This window comes from the organism of the source record quoted next, unplaced genomic scaffold, assembly GCF_019419815.1.
Source record: "Pyrus x bretschneideri cultivar Hongxiangsu unplaced genomic scaffold, Pyrus_bretschneideri_v1 Contig1, whole genome shotgun sequence".
Taxonomy (NCBI): domain Eukaryota; kingdom Viridiplantae; phylum Streptophyta; class Magnoliopsida; order Rosales; family Rosaceae; genus Pyrus; species Pyrus x bretschneideri.
Genome location: NW_025999390.1, coordinates 4561411 through 4583696, shown reverse-complemented (window position 1 = coordinate 4583696; position 22286 = coordinate 4561411). Strand labels below are relative to the sequence as shown.

The following is a 22286-nucleotide window of genomic DNA, read 5'->3' as shown; positions in this document are numbered from 1 at the left end:
AACAGTTGGCTACACACACACACACACACACACACACACACATATACATACTTGCCCATGAAGCTGCAAGCATGCATTGAATGGTTCGGCATGATATATTTTTTGGCCGAGACTCAAATTTGCATGCCATGATACAACTTTTGCTTTGATGCCGAAATGTAACACCTCATGCTGGAACAGTTCATGCCATGATTAATTTCAATTCGGTGGGACTTCATTCTGTTGTAAACGTTGCCTCGCTAAATTATACTATGGTCGAGCTCAACCAACAACCCTCGAACATTGAGATCAAGTCCTTGATATCCATTGAACTGTGGTGACTTCCTTCTAAACCAAACTGAAGTTCCCAGTCTGAACTAAAAATGTTGAAAATTCCACTAAAATAAATGCAACTTGAACCAAAGCCACGCAATAAAATCCTTTGAATAGCAACCCTCACTAATTGGCCAAGATTAGGCACGTATGGCCCACCACAAATGGGTGGCCTATCACCTAATTATCTTATGCTTTTTCTTTTCTTCCTCTGACCAATAATCTTGTCTGACTAATAATTGGGCAAACCAAATACTTGCGGATATTAACCACCAAATGCCCATCCCATAGGGTGAATAGGTTAGGCCATGCGGAGACCTACTACAACACGGGTGGCCTTTCTTGTTGCACGCAGCATATCAGTAAATAATCTCTCTCGACGAGACTAAAAAAACTTAACCGCCGATTATACCACATGCTGCCCCCTTATTTTCTTACGTATCGGCCTGAAAGGGTGAATGGTTAAGAAAATAATATTATTCCTTTTTTTTTTAGACAAAAATAAAAATGGCCGAACTATAATCAAGAGAAGGCCAACGATGCGTTATTCCAAGCCGAGATCTTTTTACATCAAAATTCTCAATTTGATTTTGCTCTAGGCAGAATAAAAAATCATCTCCAAATACTTTTGACTTGGTGAAATATTTTTCATTATCAGCCGCCGAATGTGTTGGACAAGTATTAAACCCCCCAGGCATAATTACTTTGTTAATTTCGTCTTTTAACTCAAATAACGTCGCCAAACGGGATTTCTCCATATTGGCTTTATCACTAATAATCATATCAATTGGCGTAGCTTTAGCATCTAAGACCATGTCTCTTCCATATTCGCCATTGGAGAATTCTGATGAATCATTTTCTAAGTAGATTTTTGGCTCAGAGACTTGAACCTTTTCTTCTAGGCCTACCACACTTTCAGTCTCAACCGAAAAAACAAGGTGTCCTAGGTTCTTCTTTGGCCGTTTCGACAATTTTCTGAGGCCGAAGCAAAAAATTGCCCCCCGATCTTTTGATCTAACCATTCTTCAAATGGAATTGATTTGAACCCAAGACAAAAAGGCGTTTTCTTATCAAGCCACTCATAAAATTGAGCTCTATCTTCATTTGACCATTGATCTTGTAAGCTGTGATGAACCTTCACCTTTATCATTTGAGAGAAAGATTTTTGCCTTTCTTCATGTGCTTCAAGGATCCGGTCAAGGAGTTTTTGTTGCTTCTCGACATTTTCCTTTAATAGGCACCAAATCTCACCCTGATTGAGATCTTGATATATCATGTGAACTTCGTAGTTTTAGCACTGGGTCCCACTGGGTGTGCCAAAATGTTGACCCTAAAAACTACCAAGCCTACGTGGCGCGGAGGCCGAGTAATTAATAAGCTAACTACGTTATTCGGTTGTGTGCAGGGCGTGCTAACTCGTCGGCCGAGGCGTAAAATGTGTTGATGTTACGTTGGGCGCTCTGCTGACCTCTTGATCTTGTGACTACGGCTGAGGAAGGAACACGTCTCGGTCTTCGGGTTCTAGAGCCTAAAGACAAGGCTGCTAGTTCTACGAAGTTCAATATCAAATTCAAATTTCAATGTGCCGAATGTAGTAACCTGTAACACCTTACTTCGCCAAAAAGGCTAATGAGATGACCTCTGCTAATAAGGATTCGAAAATCCTTCTCGACCGAGACTTCGATAGATAACCAGTCGGCCTCGATGCAATGCTGTTTATCCAAACTGAAGGTGCTCCGCGGTCGACTGATTCTACAGCAACAATACTGTTTATCCAAACTGAAGATGTTCGATGGTGCCCTTCACAGTGTTGTTTATCCAAACTGAAAATGTGTCGGCGGGAAAAAGAAAATAAAAATCTCAAGATTGTTGAGAGGTTTCGCGTAGAGCGAGAGTTTGCGCAGGGCAGTTTGTGTGTTGAATTGGAGGGGCTTAAATGTTGCCTGCGACTCTGTATTTATAACAGCCATATATTTTGCTTGGCACGGCTTGATAGTGTAGAAACCGACTGAAACTCAAACTCGTAGAATGACTGATCCACAACATAGGTGCTAAAGCCTATCTTCAGATGGCTGACTTTTCAAAGATAATAAAAGCCCATCCTGACTTATCCCATCATGACTAAAAGCCTAGCCTACCAAGGCTTTCTTGTCTTATCATAATTCCATCACCCATCCATGCATCCTGATCCCCATTTAATGAATTTGAAATTCATTTTAAATTCATTTCTGGCTACTTGTCAATCTGTCACCACCACCTCACGCCAAACATCCCAAATTAATTTGAACTGTACCTCTTGTTTGGGGATATAATTTGCATCCTATCCCGTTTAAGAATATGCCAAGATAATTCATATTAAAAGATAATAATTATGATAAAAATCATAGTATTATCCCTCAACAATAACAAAATTATTTTCAACGACCTTGATTGTACGGATCGATGATGTAAATTTGGATCCAAACACACATCATGAATATAATGGTTTCTCTAATCAAAGTCACAGAACCTAGCCATGCTTTGTTTACGGTATATATGGATTGGGTCCATGTCAGTTTTTGTCGAATGAAACTGATTAGACGAGTGCGACTTTGACATTGTCTGCCACTAATTATTCATTCGTCATAATGTAGGTATGACATAGTCAATATTTGGTAAACTTACACCATGATAATAAAATAAAATAAATATTTGTGTTCTACCAGAAATAACAACTACAACATGTGAATGTGACGATCGCGTCAAAAAATTACTCGACAAGCACAACACATGCATGCAACTTAAATAAACATTCAACGTTGATTGTTTATTTTTTTCAGTTTACAAAGTCTAATGTCTTCCAAAGTTCCAACGGTACGTTCACCAATAAACAAAGCTATACCGTATATGACTAACAAACCACACAAAACCTTACAAATAACCTGAAATCGCTAGTTGCCGGCTTTAATTAATTTAATCAGACACAAAGCTGCTGTAAGCCTGACATCCTATATTTATTTGAAACTGTAATTGCCATTTTATTTAGCAAGGGAATGATCACATGCTTGCTATAGAGCAGGCAAGTTATCTCTGCTGCGACACTTATCTCTGATCAACTGATGAGGCTTGAAGCCACGACGGGGCTTCTCACCACATGTTCACCTTCACTCTCCACCCAACTCAGAGAACCAAAAACCACCGCCTCTTTCATTACTCTTGGACCTTTTATACTCATCACAAAGCTCAGCTTCTCACCCACCTCCGTGAACTCCAACTTCTCCGGAACCACTCCAACCACAAACCCTTTCAACGGTGCCACGCTGGCAACGTAGGTCGATGGCCCCTTTCCTAGGTTGGTCACTGTCCTCCGGAATTCATGAGTCGTTTGTACGTCCGAGTGCCTCTTGTTTGAGTTGAAGAATGCAATGAAAGAAGGGTAGTTAAGATCTAAGGAAGGAGTTGAACAGTCGTTCGAGGCATATTTAGTGATGGTTTGGATTTGCTTATTGGTGTAGTTGAGTGCACAAAGAAGGTTAACGTAATCTTCAATTTTCGCATCGTAAATGAGCCCGGGGTCTAGGGCTTTGTTAGGGTTGACATGCCCAGCTCCGATGGCTAGAGGACTAGCTGACTGGTAAGCGTCACCGATGTCTTTTATGGGGCTACCCGTGTTATCCAATATGTCTGATGTCGTCATCATGGCAGATCTAATAGCAGCAGGGCTCCATTCTGGGTTTGCACCTTTCAGAAGCGCCGCTATTCCAGCTACATGGGGGCAAGACATGGATGTCCCTGACAACAGATTAAAATTACTAAACAAGTCTTTCTTGCCTACCATGGCCGCGAAGATATTTTGAGGCCATGCAGCCAAGACTAACGACCCTGGAGCCAGAATGTCTGGCTTCAAGGTCCGGGGGAAGCTAAAGGAAGGCCCTCTAGACGAGTAGCTGGTAACACTTGGTGCTGGTTTGGCCCCAAGAAGTGTCTTTTGAAACTCCAAGCTTGCTTTTGGCCGTGAGTTGCTGTTGATGTAATCTTTGATCACTTCACCTTCCTTTGGACTCAGAAAGATTGCGGGAAAAATGCTTTGGATGAATAACTCCAAATCTGTGTTGCTGGTAATGAAGATGCCTCCGGCAACATTTGTGCTGCTGACATTATAAACTTGATAGTACAACGTATCATTTCTGTCCTGGCACACGACGATCTTCTTCCCCAACTGCTTCAATGTTTTTGTGTTGTTACACGCATCAAAGAAAACAACTGGAAATTGGGTTGAAGATGAATTTCCGGGATAGAGCGTGGACCCCGTGACGGAGTTTCCATTTCCATGATGCGCAGTTCCTTTGAATTCCCGATCAATTGTACCTGCTGCAACCGTGAGAACCCAAGGGATACCATTATGCAAGGTACCAAATAAAGGACCCTCATTTCCTGCCGATGTGGACACAAAAACACCTCTCTCCAAGGCAGAACATGTTGCTATGGCAACAGGATCCTCATACAAATGAACACCATCAAACCCAAATGACAAGGACAAAACATCCACACCGTCTATAATTGCTTGCTCAATGGCAGCAATTATATCGGAAGACAATGCTCCCTCATCCCAAAAGCCTTGTACATGGCCACATGCGCTCTAGGAGCCTTGCCGCTGGCAGTTCCTGGGGCGTAACCAAAAAATGATGCCCCGGCCACGTAATTTCCTGCGGCCGTAGACGAGGTGTGGGTCCCATGCCCGTCAGTGTCCCTCGTTGAATTCACCTCAATGGTCAAATTGGGATTCTGGGCAACGAGCCCTTTGTTAAAGAACTTTGCCCCAATAAGCTTTTTGTTGCACAATGAGGAGGTGAATTGGGTGCCACTTTCACATTCTCCTTTCCATCTTGGTGGGATTTTTGACATTCCATCTTCGTTAAAGCTTTCACTTTCTGGCCAAACGCCCGTGTCCACCAACCCGATGATCACGTCTTTGCCGTAATTCGCAACTGGCCACGCTCCGGATTTGGAGTTGAGGCCAAGAAACTGGGAGGTGTGAGTTGTGTCTTTTTTTACTGGCAAGTCTTTCACTGAAGAAATGTAGCCTGGAGAGCTTTTTAAGGCCTCAAGCTCGGAAGCAGTGAGACTTGCACTGAAACCATTCATGGCATGAGTATAACTATAAATGAGTTTGGAAGAGAGGGCGGAGGAGGAGGAGGTCGCAGTGGTGCTAGGGGTAAACTTGCCTAATGCGGAGTCTAACGTTGCCAAGTACCATGAATGGTGATCAGAAAAGGCTTTAGGCATCACTGATGAATCCATGTGGATGATATAGTTTTGGGATTGAGCAAAGGTTGAGACAATTGCGAGGTGTGAGATGGTGGCAATGGAAAGCCAAAAATACAAGGAAACATGATAGTAACTAGTCATGGATGTTGAGCACAAGGGACGATATGAAAAATTTAGAATACAAATGAATTCGTAAGGTTTGTAAACTTATAGGCCGTTTAGGATCGTTTTAGGAACCAATCCCAACAAAAAAGTCGTCATCACTATCTGATTATCTCAACTGGGAGTATATTATGGATGATATATTATCAAATAATATTAGAGAGATTAAATTTGTAGACTAAATTTTGTAAACTAAATTACATGGAAGTTGATGAGTGGATTATTACTTAAAGATTGATAAACGTGCCAATTTTCTAATGGTGACACATCATTTAGTTCACAAATTTAGTCTCCCTATCATTACTCATATATTATTGGTGTCCAATTGCCATGCATGTTGTGGATAATATATTTAAGTAGATGAAGACCGTTCATTTGGAGAAATTTTTCAGTGAGACCGGAATACAAAATGGTATACCTATGTGTCATCATATAAATGATAAGATATGTATGCTAAAAAGTTAATAACTTAAAAAATAAAATTTTTAACCACTTATATAAAAACATGTGATTTACTATCCGTATTCCGATCATAATAGAAAATTTCTTGTTAATTTGGCAAGGCCAAGGAGACCATCTTGTCATTGTATGGACCGCCACAAAACAAGGGCATATGGGGAAATTGGGGTACACAAAGCATGCAAAATGCAAGTGGAAGGAAGTAAATATCAGTATCATTAACAAAATATAGTGAAGAGAAATTGTTTTAGAACCTAAATAATCTCTTTCTGTACTCAATTTTAGAAGTGTTCTTTGAATTTTCTATTTCAACCTGAAATAAAATAAAATAAAAATCTCTTTCCACACCACGAGTTTGAGGATTTATTCAAGCACGGGTTTTGATGCTTCTCTTCCATGGCTGCCCAATTGTAGAAATAAAATCTCAAAACTCCAAAATCCATCGGAACTTCAAATTAAACTCAAAAGCATGAAGACCCCTTTCATGGCTGCCCTATTCGAATATCGCCTGAAGGCATAAAAGAAGAGGGAGTAAGAGATAACAGAGTACGGGGAGGGAGAGAATATAAGACGATAAAGAGGAGAGGAGACGCCGAAAAGTGGTGGAAGTTGAGGTGGTGAGGTTGATAACTTTCGTGGTCGGCATCAGTAAAGGTCCCAGAAAGTGGTGAACTTTCACCCTAGAATTCATCGTGGTGGGGCTGATAATTGTTATGTTTCGTTTAGTTTATTTTTCTTTTTTCTTTTTTTTTTCACATTAATTTTGGGGAGAAAATGGAGATCTAGAGTGGAAAAAAAGTAAGGTGTGAAAAAAAGTTTATTGGCTCCAAATAAAATTTTCTAGGTTGTTCTACAAAACCAACAAGCTATAAAGAGACTTGGACAAACCGACTACTTATGTACAATCATTTTCACTAGTTATATTGTGGCGGCTCAGATTTGTCACATATTATTGCATCAATTATGTTGTTCCAAGGTTAAGCTTAAACTTTATTAGTTTGCTATTTTACCATGTTCAAATACAATAAACCACATGCAATCATGCATCAAATTCTTATATGTGATCACTTATCTGATAAATAAAAAGTATTTTGACTTCTAAATTTTGGGATCACTTGAATTTTCAATTCCTTTCATCCCTCCATGGTGAGGGTGACCTAAGATGCTCAAGTTTTCACTGAGACCTAATCAGAGAAGAGACTATATCTAGGGAATGTGGTTGCTTAATGGACCACCGTAGCATCTTCCCTTTCTACGGGGCAAAAACGCAACCAATCGACCATGGAGATTGTATAAAAAGCAATTTTTATGAACGGGCGATGCATTTTGATGATGCCCTTGCCCATTGTGGCATAAAGGTTGCTTTTACAAGAAACATAATTCCTAAGTAAGCAGTAGACATCTTAGTGTGTTGAGAATAACTTATCCACGCACTTGATTCGTCAGAGTAACATTGTAAATGAGTGATGCAATATGATACAGTTTAACTTTCTCGCATTGTACTACATTACGAATTGTAAGTAAGTCTCCCTCAATGTCTCATGGTGGTAGTACTCAAATCAAATTTCTTTTATTTTTTTCATTACTGAAAATAGAGAGAACGTCAATTCGTAGTGTGTAGTCTTCAATCCTTCTCCCAAATAAAGGGTTATAAAGGAAGGTGATTTTTACACCTCTTAATTTTTAGTTCAAACTAGAACTGTGACAATAAAATTGCTAGGGTAAGAAAATAAAAACTTGAGGGATAGTATGTACAAAATTAATCTACATCATGAGTACGTCCACTTTTAAGTAGCTTTGACGGAAAGAGCTTCTATACCACGCGTTTATCTCTCTCATATATAGGCAAGATGAGACAAACGGGCATTTTACTACACAACTATGTAATAGCTAAGTTTCTGTTAGCTTTGACATTAAGGCATGCATATTGGTTTTAATTGACATAGATTAAAACTCCTAAGATTAAAAACAAAAGAATATAACAAAAACCAAAAAAAAACAAAAAAACAACAAAAAGAAAATTAAAAAGAAAGAAGAAAAATGCAGGTATCAACTCAAACAATGAGGCCTGTCCAATATCTCTTATGTAGCATCGACATAAACCATTAAACCAAGTAACTCTTTTGTTTTCTCTATTTAAGCCTTCCGTTTTGACATAGACAATACCGACCAGAAGTTTTATTATAAACTCGATCGAACCTTGAACATAACGTTTTGCGTTTAAACACAGAAGGTCAACATCATTCACTAATCAACAATGGTTCTTATAAAGCTTGAAAATCGCTCTATTCTTTGCAAATCGATAAGTAGAAAGATGGATTTGTACAACATGTCACACTTCTGTTGTTAATGCTGTTGCAGATCAACAATGCAGTATCGAATGTTGAGGAAATCCAGACATACATCATTCACATGGATCATTCCCACAAACCCAAATCATTCTTAACGCACGAGGCATGGCACAAGTCCACCGTAAAATCATTGTGGTCTTCATATCCTGCAGAAAAAGATGATGACAGTGAAATGTTGCTGCACTCATACAGCAATGCATGGGTTCAGTGCAAGGCTCACTCCTTCTCAGCTGTCTAGATTGGAGAAATCCCCGGCTCATGTTGCCACATATCCCGAGTCTTTTGGCAAGAAGTTCACAACTCACAGCCTTAAGTTTATTGGACTTAGGCAGAACCTCGGTCTATGGCCTAATGCCTCATTTGGCCAAGATGTGATCATAGGAATTATTGACACAGGAATCCGGCCAGAAAGTGAGAGTTTCAGTGATAAGGGAATGTCAGAGGTACCATTAAGATGGAAAGGCGTGTGTGAGAATGAAACTGCATTTACCCCGTCTCTCTGCAACAAGAAGCTCATTGGTGCTCGATCTTTCAGCAAGGGGCTCAAAGCTGCAGGTATACCGATTTCTGAACGTGACTATGATTCGCCAAGAGACTTCTTTGGCCACGGAACACACACATCATCCACAGCTGCAGGCAACCATGTGCTCAGTGCAAGTCATTTCGGATATGCAAAAGGCACGGCAAGAGGGGTGGCACCCCGCGTGCATGTTGCCATGTACAAAGTCTTGTGGGTAAGAGATTCAGAAGAGAGTGCAGCTAGTGATGTGCTTGCCGGGATGGATCAGGCGATTTCTGATGGTGTTGATATCATGTCACTATCTCTTGGATTCGACTTCCTTCCTTACTACAACGATATCATTGCCATCGGTTCTCTTTCAGCAGTTGAGAAGGGAATTGTTGTCGTATGTGCTGTGCTGGGAATGATGGTCTTGATGATAACTCGACATACAATGGAGCACCCTGCATCACAACAGTAGGAGCTGTCACACTTGATCGTACTTTCACTGCTACCTTGACTCTAGACAACGGCTTCGCATTTGAAGGAGAATCATACTTCCCCGAAAGCGTTTACAACTAAAGTTAAAACCCTTACCTTTGTGCACACCAATTTGGGGACAAAACCGGCACCGCAAGTAGCGTATTTCTCTTCAAGAGGACCAGACCCCGTCACCCCAAGCATTCTAAAACCCGACATTCTTGCTCCCTGTGTTGATGTTCTTGCTGCAGTTGCACCTAACAAGATGTTGATGGAAGTAAACAACTATAATTTGGCGTCAGACTATCAACTAATTGTTAAAGTCCCACATCAGTGGGTTCAATGAAACCCAATGGATTTAAATAGAATTACCCTACTCTAACTAATATCTAGGCCTTTTGTGGTAAAACCTCACACCTGACGAATTTGGTAAGTGGTTAAGTTAGGGAACAACGTCGGTGTTGTTAGACTGGGGTGGGCCCAGCGATCCAAAAATCCAACATGGTACTAGGACATTCAATCAACATAAAAAAAAATAAAAAAAAAATCTTTGTGAAAAATATCAAAAAATATCTCTTTGTGAAAAAAGCTCTCTGCCCTCTGTTTCCTCGCTTGCTCTCTGCCCTCTGTTTTCCCGTAGCAAGCTACTGCTCATATTTGTCATATGTTGCTTCATCTTTCTAGCCTAATCCGTGTGTTTAGTTTATTGAGATGAAAGATTGTTTGAATATTAACATGGTATCAGAGCCCACGGTTCGGGCCCGTGCAAGCCAATGAGCTTGTGTGCAAGCTAACGGGCTTGTCACTCATAAGGAAACAAGTATGAACTCTTAATATAAAGACAACTGCTAAGTTCCATTGAAAACAAGTGGGTCAAACGTGAGCCGACCTCTAAGTTTCAATTACTGATGTGGATCTCCACGTGTGAACCACTAAATGTTCCATTGAAAACAGGTGGGCCTAACGTGAGCCGACCTCTGAGTTTCAATTACCGATTTGGATCTCTACGTGTGAATCACTAAATAGGGTTACATATAAGGGGAAGTGTTAAAGTCCTACATCGGTGGGTTCAATGAAACCCGATGGGTTTAAATAGAATTACCCTACCCTAACTAATATCGAGGTCTTTTGTGGTAAAACCCCTATGTTCATTTGCTCTCTGCCCTCTATTTTCCCGTAGCAAGCTACTGCTCATATTTGTCATATGTTGCTTCATCTTTCTAGCCTAATCCATGTGTTTAGTTTATTGAGATGAAAGATTGTTTGAATATTAACATGGTATCAGAGCCCACGGTTCGGGCCCGTGCAAGCCAATGAGCTTGTGTGCAAGCTAACGAGTTTGTCACTCATAAGGAAATAAGTATGAACTCTTAATATAAAGACAACTGCTGAGTTCCATTGAAAACAAGTGGGTCAAACGTAAGCCGACCTCTAAGTTTCAATTACTGATGTGGATCTCCACGTGTGAACCACTAAATGTTCCATTGAAAACAGGTGGGCCTAACGTGAGCCGACCTCTGAGTTTCAATTATCGATTTGGATCTCTACGTGTGAACCACTAAATAGGGTTACATATAAGGGGGAGTGTTAAAGTCCTACATCGGTGGGTTCAATGAAACCTGATGGGTTTAAATAGAATTACCCTACCCTAACTAATACCGAGATCTTTTGTGGTAAAACCCCACACCTGACGGATTAGGCAGGTGATTAAGTTAAGGACAATATCGGTGTCGTTAGAGTGGGGTGGGCCCGGCGATCCAAATATCCAACAAGAATGGAAAGATGTCATGTTAGTTCTTGATTTGAAGCAAAATTTGCTTAAGTCTTGGACAACTCATTAAGCATGGCTACTACTTGTATTTTGGAGACAATACTTGCAAGATATATGATGGGAGGAATCGTGAACAACTCTTGGCTAAGATTGAGATGAGGAAGAGTAGAAGTTTCCCTCTTACAATTGAGTATGCACCAACACTCAAGATGGAAGTGCAAGAAGATTCAAAGCTATGGCATAAAATTCTTGGCCACTTGAATTTTCAAAGTCTTAAGAAACTACAAGAAAAAGAAAAATGAAGAAATATGTGAAGGTTGTGTACTTGGGAAGCATCATAGAGATTCATTTCCACCTGGTAAAGCTGGGAGAGTAAAAGCTCCATTGGAATTGATTCATACAGATGTTTGCGTACCATGAAGTCCTCTACTCAAGTGGGAAACAAGTATTTCCTAATCTTCGTAGATGATTATTCCAAAATGATTTGGGTATACTTTCTAAGACAGAAATTAGAAGTGTTCTCAATCTTCAAGAAGTTTCAAGCTATGGTTGAGCGACAATCTGGTTATCTAATCAAAGTTCTTAGAAGTGACAGAGGAGGAGAGTACACATCCACAGAATTTGATAAGTTTTGTCAAGATATTGGCTTGGAAAGGCAGCTAACTGTCAGTTACACTCCACAACAAACTGGAGTAACTAAGCGAAAAAACAAAACCTTAGTCAAAATGGCTAAGGCAATGTTGTATGACAAGGGAATGCCTCAATATTTGTGGAGGTGAGGCAGTTAATACAGCAGTCTACTTGATGAATAGGCATCCAACAGTGGCAGTTGAAGGCATGACATCATTTGAGGCATGGAGTGGAAGAAAGCCTTCCGTGAATCACTTAAGAGTGTTTGGGTCAATCTGCTTTGCTTATGTTCTAAAAGAACTAAGACAAAAACTTGATGAGTCAAGTGAAAGATGCATTTTTGTAGGCTATGCTTCACACACAAAAGGGTACAGACTCTACAACTTAAAAAGGAAGAAAGTTATGGTTTGTAGAGATGTTCTCTTTAGTGAGAAATCTTCATGGGATTGGAATCAAGTAACCATCCAAGAGGAATCTACACTAATCAAAATTGAAGAAGAAAATCAGCCAAATGAAGAGGAAATTGAGGAAGAAATTCCACAATTATCACCTGAAAATAGTCCTCAAGTTAACTCTCTCACACCTTCAAGTCCAAGTTCAACGCTGGTTCGGTTAAGGAGCTTAAATGAAGTCTATGAAAGCTGTAATTTCTGTGTTGTAGAACCGGAAAACTTTGATGATGCAGTGAAAGAAGATACATGGAAGGCTACAATGCAAAAGGAGATCAATGTCATTATGAAAAACAAGACATGGGGAACCAATGGACAGACCTTGTGACAACATCGTCATTGGAGTGAAATGGATTTATAAGACGAAGCTCAATCAAGATGGTTCTATTCAAAGGAACAAAGCTAGATTGGTAGCAATTAAATTCCAAGAAACCTTTGCACCGGTAGCTAGGCATAAAACAATCAGAGGCCTTATTTCTGTAGCTGCTCAAAAGGGGTGGTTTCTACACCAACTTGACATCAAGTCGCTTTCCTAAATGGAGTCCTAAAAGAAAAGGTGTTCGTTGATCAATCTCAAGGATTTGTTCTTAGAGGACAAGAGCACAAGGTGTACAAGCTTAAGAAGGCACTTTATGGCCTAAAACAAGCTTCGAGAGCATGGTATGGAGAGATCGACTCATATTTCAATGAAAGGGGATTTCAAAGAAGTGAGAATGAACCTGCCATCTATGTCAAAACCGAAGGTATTTCAGATATCCTTATCGTTTCCTTATATGTTGATGATTTGGTTTATATTGGAAGTAGTGATAAAATGATCTTGAATTTCAAGAATGACATGATGAGGAAATATGAGATGAGTGATCTAGGCATATTGCATTATTTTTTGGGAATTAATATCATTCAATCAAATGATGGTATCTTTATTACTCAAAAGAAATATGCAAAATTACTTCTAGAAAAATTCCAAATGGTTGGTTGCAAGCCTGTTGTAACACCTCTAGTTATGAATGAAAAGTTTCAAAGAGAAGATGGTAGTGGTGATGCTGATGAATCTATGTATAGAAGCCTAGTTGGGAGTTTTTTGTATTCGACAGCGACTAGACCCGATATTATGTATGTTGCAAGCTTGTTGTCCAGATTTATGCACAAGCCTACTCGCATTCACTATGGAGCTGTAAAAAGGATCCTAAGATACATACAAGGTACACTTTACTTTGGTATTATGTATGAAAGGAATGTTAAGCCAAAATTGTATGGGCTCTGTGATAGTGATTTGGGAGGTAGTGTGGATGACTTGAAGAGCACATATGGCTATACTTTTACACTAAGGACTGGTGTATTCTCTTGGGTGTCTAAGAAGCAGAACTCAGTTGCACTATCAACGGCAGAGGCTGAGTATGTGTCGGCTTCAATTGCAACTTCTCAAGGTGTGGCTGAGAAGAATTATGCAAGATTTTGGTGAGAAACAAGATTCAGCAACTTCTATCCTTTGTGACAACAAGTCAGCTATTGCCATGAGCAAGAATCCTGTCTGTTATGGCAAATCAAAGCATATTGCTCTGAAGCATCAGAGGTGTTGTGGAAGACAAGAAAGTGGATGTTGTCTACTGCAGGAGAGAAGATCAAGTTGCTGATATCTTCAACAAGGCATTACCAAAGGACGTATTCATCTACCAAAGAGAACCTTTAGGAGTGAAACTGCAAAGCATTAAGATGGAGTGTTAAAGTTAATCCATTGCATGTAATTTGAAATGTTTGGATCTCTAATCTATTGCCAACATGTATGGCATAAATCTTTTGTAAGAGGGTTGATCATTTGCCTTATCAGCTGTCTCATGTACTGGGAGATTCAATCAATATCAAAAAATATCTCTTTGTGAAAAAATATCTCTGCCCTTTGTTTCCCTGTTTGCTCTCTGATAGCATGTTGGATTTTTAGATTGTTGGGCATGTCCCACTCTAACTAATACCAAGACCTTTTGTGGTAAAACCCCACATCTGACGGATTGGGCAGGTGGTTAAGTTGGGGACAATATCAGTGTCGTTGGTGTGGGGTGGGCCCGGCGATCCAAAAATCCAACTTTTGTGGTAAAACCCCACACCTAATGGATTGAGCAGGTGGTTAAATTGAAGACAGTATTGGTGTCGTTAGAGCGGGGTGGGCCCAGCAATCCAAAAATCCAACACTAATGTCAGGGACATCAATGGCAGCACCTCATGTTGCAGGAGTTGTAGCTCTCCTAAAGGCTGTTCACCGTGAATGGAGCCCTGCTGCCATTCGATCAGCGATCATGACCACAGCGTACAACCTCGACAACACTAGAAACACCATAAAAGACCAACAAGACGGTCTTGCTGCCACGCCTTTAGAGTTCGGTGCAGGCCATATCAACCCAAACATAGCCATGAATCCTGGACTCGTCTATGACATGGATGTGCAGGATTATACCGAGTTTCGATGTGGTCTCGGATACACTACCAAGCAGATGAGCGCTATTATCCGACGAAGTCAATGGAGTTGCTGGTAACAACCTACTGAGCTTAAACTACCCTTCTTTTATAGCCATCTTCAACAGCACAGACAGCTCTCTGAAAGCGAAAAACTTCACTAGGGTTGTGACAAACGTGGGAGATGATGCATCAAGTTACTTTGCATTTTTGGAGGGTTCCTAAAGGAATGAAGATTGCAGTGGAGCCTAGCACTCTAACATTCACAGGAAAGAATCAAGAACAAGGTTTCGTGTTGAGGGTCGAGATCGATAGCAAGAAGGTGACGTATGGCTATCTGAAATGGATTGATTAACATAACCACATAGTATCAAGCCTTGTAGTGGTCGTAAATTATTAGTTTCAGACATCGTGATACCATCTGCATATTAATGTGCAGGATCCAAACATTACAAAATAAAAGGAAATAACAAAATATAATACAGCGAATTACAGCAGTTACATTCAGATTTTCAATAATGATAAAAAACGCTCGATCTTTTACGTTAAACTCTTCTCTTAGTCCCAAGGAGAAGACAGAATCTCATAAATGTCAGAGGTGACCCTCTTTTGGTAGAGAGGTTTCATGAGCTGTTGTTCTCTTTTAGTAGCTGCAGTTTTCTGGTTTATTCGACATGTCAATAGAGATCACAGATTTTCAGTCCCAAAGTGAAAGAAAACAAAATTCAAAACCACCAACAAATGCTTTTGGTGTGTGGTGTGGGGTGGGACCTAAAAAAAATGAAGCGAAGAACAAAAGGGCCGGAAAGAAAGAAACAGAAAGAAGGTCCCTCTAATAACTTTCACATTAACACCAAAACCAGCAAAACTGCATAATGTGAGGGGTCCAAAGGTTTCATCATGCGCTTGTGCATGCATATGACATCCTTTATACCATCTCCAAAGAAAATATCAAATTATAATAGTCAAATTATAATTGATGGCTGATGTGGCAATCTGAAGCCTTATGTCAAATTTTGTAATTCTCCAACTGAATTGTCAAATGTTATTTTATTATTTAAATAGGAGCTTTAAATGATTGTAATTATTAAAAAAATGTTGAAATAAATTTTTATTGGTTGAAATGTTAGTGGAATAAGGGATCCACTATTAAAATGAATTAAAAATAAATTTGACATGGATATCAAATTTGACATCAAATCACTAAGCCTTCAAATTCAATCAGCAAATAACATTTCGATTAGAGAAACTTTTGATGTCAAATATGCACAGTAACATTTCACCTAGGATTTTGACATTTCCTTTAAAGATGCTCTTTGGTATCAAAGCTGACAGAATGCAGTAGGGCCAGAATGTTAAACCCTAAACCTAGCACGAAACCCACGAATGAATTTGATTATGCATCTTTAAGAGAATGTAGCATGGTCATTTCGTTCCCTTTCAGTCAAAGAATTCAACAATGAGAACTTACAACTTACCTAACAGAGCGGAAAGGTTAAATTGCATCGTATCACACCATTCATTTGCGATGTTAATGTGATGAATCAGGTGCGTGAATAGATTATACTAGAAACATTGAGATGCCTACTTCTTACTAAAGAAATTCCTTTTCTGTAAAAGTAACCGTTTTTTGTATGTAGTTTTGATCTTCACATTCAAAATGAGCACAGCCACAATGGGCAAGGCCATCATCAAAACACACCGCCCATTCATAAAAATTGCTTTTTATGAATCTCCATGGTCGATTGGTTGCGTTTTTGCCCGTAGAAAGGGAAGATGCTACATTGGTCGGTTAAAGCTCTTCTCTGATTAGGTCTCAGTGGAAACTGAAGCATCTTAGGTTACCCTCACCATGGAGGGATGAAAGAAAATGAAAATTCAAGTAATTTTAAACCTCAATTTGTAAAAGTCAACATACTTTATATTTATCAGATAGGTGATCACATATAAGATATTGATGCATGAAATCATGTGGTTTATTGTATTTTGAACATAGTAAAATAGCAAACTAATACAGTTTAAGCCTTAACCTAATGATGATTAGAACAACATAAACTGGTACCATAATGTGCCAAATTTGAGCTGCCACAATATAATTAGTCAAATATATGTAAGTGGTCGTTTGGTCCAAGTTCCTCGTAGCTTGTTGGTTTTGTCGAACAACCAATAGTTATTAGGTCTTGGTTCAGCTGACATCGTATCAGTGAATTCGTTCCCAAAAATTGATTGTAATTGGAACATCACTACAAATCTACAAGAAAAGAGTGTAATAGTCACAAGCAAGTTTTTTTTTTTTTTTTTGTTGACAAAAGATAGTGTTAGTGGGTTAATTAAATTGTTGAATATTAGAAGAAAGGTGGATCGGTGGGGATCAAACCGCACCAAAGTACATAAACATTATGGCTTTCCTTCACGAGCAAGTGCGGCTGTTGCTGAAATAACTGTTACTTGAAACGTGGCTGCCATTTTTCTTGTAGAGAAAGTACAATTGAGGGCACATGAAAGGCTCAATTTCAAATTCGACACTTGAATAAAATAGCGTTCGTGGCTTGAAATAGTAAATCTCGCGTCTTCATTGGAATCTCATTGTATAAAGTTTGTTCTCGCATGATTTCGCCAGTTTCTCTCAATGTCTTATGGTGGTTGTAGTACTCAAACCAAATTTCTTTTATCTTCTTATTACTGAAAATAGAGAACCTCAACTTGTAGTGTGTATTCTTTAATCATTCTCCTACTATAAGGCAAGAAAAGAGAGAAACGGTCATGTCGCTACACACTATGTGATAGGTAAGTTTCTGTCGGTTTTAACATTGAGACGTGTATATTGGTTTTAAGAGACAGGTTAGAACTCCTAAGGATTAAAAACAAAAGAAAAGAACCAAAATATAAAATATAAAAAAACAGAAGAAAAATGCAGGCTATCAAGTCAGACAATGATGCCTGTCCAATCTCTCTTAAGTAGCATCGACATAAACCATTAGCCTTTTGTTTTATCTATTTAAGCCTTTTGTTTTGACATAGACAATATCGACCACAAGTTTATTCTAAACTCGATCGGACCTTGAACATAACGTTTTGCGTTTAAACAAGGAAGGTCAACATCATTCGCTAATCAACAATGGTTCTTTTAAAGCTCGAAAATCGTCTATTATTTGCAAATCAATAAGTAGAAAGATGGATTTGTCCAGCATGACCACACTTCTGTTGTTAATGCTGTTGCAGATCAACAATGCAGCATCGAATGTTGAGGAAATCCAGACATACATCATTCACATGGATCATTCCCACAAACCCAAATCGTTCTTAACGCACGAGGAGTGGCACAAGTCCACCGTAAAGTCATTGTCGTCTTCGTCTCCTGCAGAAAACGGTGATGGCAGTGAAATGTTGCTGTACTCATACAGCCATGTCATGCATGGGTTCAGTGCAAGGCTCACTCCTTCTCAGCTGTCTAGATTGGAGAAATCCCCGGCTCATGTTGCCACGTATCCCGAGTCTTTTGGCAAGATGTTCACAACTCACAGCCCTAAGTTTCTTGGACTTAGGCAGAACCTCGGTCTATGGCCTAATGCCTCATTTGGCCAAGATGTGATCATAGGAATTATTGATACAGGAATTTGGCCAGAAAGTGAGAGTTTCAGCGATAAGGGAATGTCAGAGGTGCCATTAAGATGGAAAGGCGTGTGCGAGAATGGAACTGCATTCACCCCGTCTCTTTGCAACAAGAAGCTCATTGGTGCTCGATCTTTCAGCAAAGGGCTCGAAGCTGCAGGCATACCGATTTTCAAACAATATGACTATGATTCGCCAAGAGACTTCTTCGGTCACGGAACACACACATCATCGACAGCGGCAGGCAACCATGTGCTCAGTGCAAGTCATTTCGGATATGCAAAAGGCACGGCAAGAGGGGTGGCACCACGCGCTCATGTTGCCATGTACAAAGTCTTGTGGGCAAGCGATTCAGAAGAGAGTGCAGCTAGTGATGTGCTTGCCGGGATGGATCAGGCAATTTCTGATGGTGTTGATATCATGTCACTATCTCTTGGATTCGACTTCCTTCCGTACTACAACGATATCATTGCCATCGGTTCTCTTTCAGCAGTTGAGAAGGGAATTGTTGTCGTATGTGCTGCTGGGAATGACGGTCCTTCCGATAACTCGACATACAATGGAGCACCCTGGATCACAACAGTAGGAGCTGGCACACTTGATCGTACTTTCACCGCTACCTTGACTCTAGACAACGGCTTCACATTTGAAGGAGAATCATACTTCCCCGAAAGCGTTTACATTGCTGATAAACCGTTGTACTACGGGAAAGACAACGTGAGCAAATCAACATGCCATTTTGGGGCATTAGATCATAAAGAAGTGGCTGGAAAAGTAGTCTTCTGTGATAATCCCAATGGGGGTGAAATTTATGGACAACTGGAAGAGGTAAAAAACGCAGGCGCTTACGCCTCAATTTTTGTGTCAGATATGCCAGATTTGGACTCGGAAGACTTCACCATTCCTGCTTTGGTTCTTCCAAAGGCAAAAGGCGCTTTAATTAAAGAGTATGCCACAAGAGCCAATACAACTAAAGTTAAAACCCTTACCTTTGTGAACACCAATTTGGGGACAAAACCGGCACCGCAAGTAGCGGATTTCTCTTCAAGAGGACCAGACCCCGTCACCCCAAGCATTCTAAAACCCGACATTCTTGCTCCCGGTGTTGATGTACTCGCTGCAGTTGCACCTAACAAGATGTTGATGGAAGTAAACAACTATAATTTGGCATCAGACTATCAACTGATGTCAGGGACATCAATGGCAGCACCTCATGTTGCAGGAGTTGTAGCTCTCCTAAAGGCTGTTCACCGTGAATGGAGCCCTGCTGCAATTCGATCAGCGATCATGACCACAGCGTACAACCTCGACAACACAAGAAACACCATAAAAGACCAAGGAGATGGTCTTGCTGCCACGCCTTTAGAGTTTGGGGCAGGCCATATCAACCCGAACAGAGCCATGAATCCTGGACTCGTCTATGACATGGATGTGCAGGATTATATTGAGTTTCTATGTGGCCTCGGATACACTACCAAGCAGATGAGCGCTGTTATCCGACGAAATCAATGGAGTTGCAGGCAACAACCTACTGAGCTAAACTACCCTTCTTTTATAGCCATCTTCAACAGCACAGACAGCTCTCCGAAAGTGAAAAACTTTACTAGGGTTGTGACAAACGTGGGAGACGATGCATCAAATTACTTTGCATTTTTGGAGGTTCCTAAAGGAATGAAGATTGCAGTAGAGCCTGGCACTCTAACTTTCACAGGAAAGAATCAAGAACAAGGTTTCGTGTTGAGTGTCGAGATCGATAGCAACACTCCGAAGGTGACGTATGGCTATCTGAAATGGATTGATCAATATAACCACATAGTATCAAGCCCGGTAGTGGTCGTAAATTACTAGTTTCAGACATCATGATACCATCTGCATATTAATGTGCAGGATCCAAAAATTACGAAAATAAAAGGGAATGACAAAATACAATACAGAGAAGTACAGCAGTTACATTCAAATTTTCAATAATGATCGAAAAGGCTCGATCTTTTACGCTAAACTCTCCTCTTAGTTTCAATAAATGGGAGAGGTGACCCTTTTTGGAAGCCAGGTTTTATGAGCTGTTGTTGTCTTTTAGTAGCTGCATTTTTCTGGTTTATGCGACATGTCAACAAAGACCACAGATTTTCAGTCCAAAAGTGGTAGATAACAAAATTCAAAACCACCAACAAATGCTTTTGGTGTGTGGTCTGGTGTCGTGTGGGAACTAAAAGAAATGAGCTTCTATGCCATGCGTTTATTTCTTTCATACTATAAGACGAGAGAAGTGTACGGGTATGTTATTTGATAGGATTTTTACCATCTACAAAAGTATAGATAAAAAACACTTAAAATACTTGCCAGAGTTTTGGGTAATTGTAATATAGTTGTTTTAGCAAAGTTGTTCTCCACAGGGATTAAATGAATAATTTATGTCAAACCAAATCTCAATTAATTATTTAAAACAAAGTTTGGGAAAGGTTGATTTTGTAACTTAAAATATTAAAAATGAATTTAATTAAAAACAATTAAATAAATTGGCAAAGTAAGGAAAACAAAATGAAATAGTTTTGAAAATCAATTAAGTATTAAGATTCCGCTGTCACCTTAACAATTCTATGTAATTCTTCCAATTACTTATGACTCATACATGCATATTTTGAAGGTTAGGTTTTCCTAAAGTATGTTCTAATTTGGAACCTCCAACATAGGATAATGTAAAACTTTGACACAAACAAGATAAGGGACTCATCAACTCATCACCACTATACAACTATGTTAATACACGTTTATCTCTCTCCTACTATAAGGCGAGAGAAGAGAGAAACGGGCATGGTATAAACTACACAACTATGTGATAGGTAAATTTCCCTCGGCTTTGACATTAAGGCATGCAGATTGGTTTTAACAGACCTAGCTATTAGAACTCCCAAGGATTAAAAACAAAGCAAAAAAAAAACAGAAGGAAAAAAAATGCAGTAAGCCTTTTGTTTAAACATCGTAGGTAGCATCGACAATGAAGCCTATACAATCTCTGTAAGCAGCATCGACATAAACCACTAAACATGGTAAGCCTTTTGTTTTAACATACGAAAAATGGCCGTAAATTACTAGTTTCATACAGAGAAGTAGAGCAGTTACTTTCAGATTTTCAACAGAGACCACAAAAACCACCAACAAATGCTTTTGGTGTGTGGGGGACCTAAAAGAACAAAAGGGCCGGAAAGAAAGAAACAGAAAGAAGGTCCCTCTAATAAACTTTTACATTAACACCAAAACCAGCAACACTGCATAATTTGAGGGGTCCAAAGGTTTCAGCATGCCTTTGTGCATGCATATGACATCCTTAGCTGTCAAACCTGACAGAATGCAGTCGGGCCCGAATGTTTCTAACTAATGCCGTTGATTACGCCTCTTAACTGAAATGTCCTAGTAAAACCGTTGGTCCTTTTCGTTCTTTTTCAGTCAAAGAATTCAACAATGCGAACTTACTGTTAAGAGTAATAGCTGTACATCACAACCATCACCAGATTAGTTTCATTTCCTTGGTTCTGTTAAGCTTGGAATGTCTGTGATTAGTTAGATATATTATGCTGAGCTGGCACATAGGTTGGGATAGGATATTTATGTATAAATACCATTGTACTGGTTTGTTGAATAAATGAGAATCATTGATATATTTTTTACTCTCTCTCTACAATTCTCTTTCTCTCTCTTTACTAAACTTTCCTCTCTGAGTTCTTAACTTCAACATGGTATCATCACCATCGTCTAACCGACTCCGATCCGGCGCTTCCGTCTTCTAGCAATTTTCTGGCAGTTCTTGCGTTTTCTAATCTTCCAAACAGATCGCTACCTTCTTGATCTTCTCTTTTTCTCTATCAATT

At 39.6% G+C, this 22286-nt stretch overlaps 2 protein-coding genes and 1 pseudogene across 2 annotated transcripts; 2 read left to right on the top strand and 1 right to left on the bottom strand.

Annotated features, from left to right (window-relative positions):
- Nucleotides 1-3088: 3088 nt before the first annotated feature.
- Nucleotides 3089-5750, bottom strand: LOC103950330 (subtilisin-like protease SBT3). Its single transcript, XM_009361529.3, is given in 2 exon segments — nucleotides 3089-4905; nucleotides 4908-5750. Coding segments are annotated over 2 exon segments (2295 nt in total). The 5' UTR covers nucleotides 5701-5750; the 3' UTR covers nucleotides 3089-3403.
- A 2975-nt stretch (nucleotides 5751-8725) lies between these two features.
- On the top strand, nucleotides 8726-15208 carry LOC108865440 (annotated as a pseudogene).
- A 2649-nt stretch (nucleotides 15209-17857) lies between these two features.
- Nucleotides 17858-20590, top strand: LOC103955107 (subtilisin-like protease SBT3). The gene has a single exon (XM_018649327.2). It carries the CDS (start codon nucleotides 17983-17985, stop codon nucleotides 20266-20268), a length of 2286 nt encoding a protein of 761 aa, XP_018504843.2. The 5' UTR covers nucleotides 17858-17982; the 3' UTR covers nucleotides 20269-20590.
- Nucleotides 20591-22286: the final 1696 nt, after the last annotated feature.

Coding starts and splice junctions, on each gene's coding strand:
- LOC103955107 (XM_018649327.2), top strand. CDS start 17,983: ATGGATTTGTCCAGCATGACCACACTTCTGTTGTTAATGCTGTTGCAG.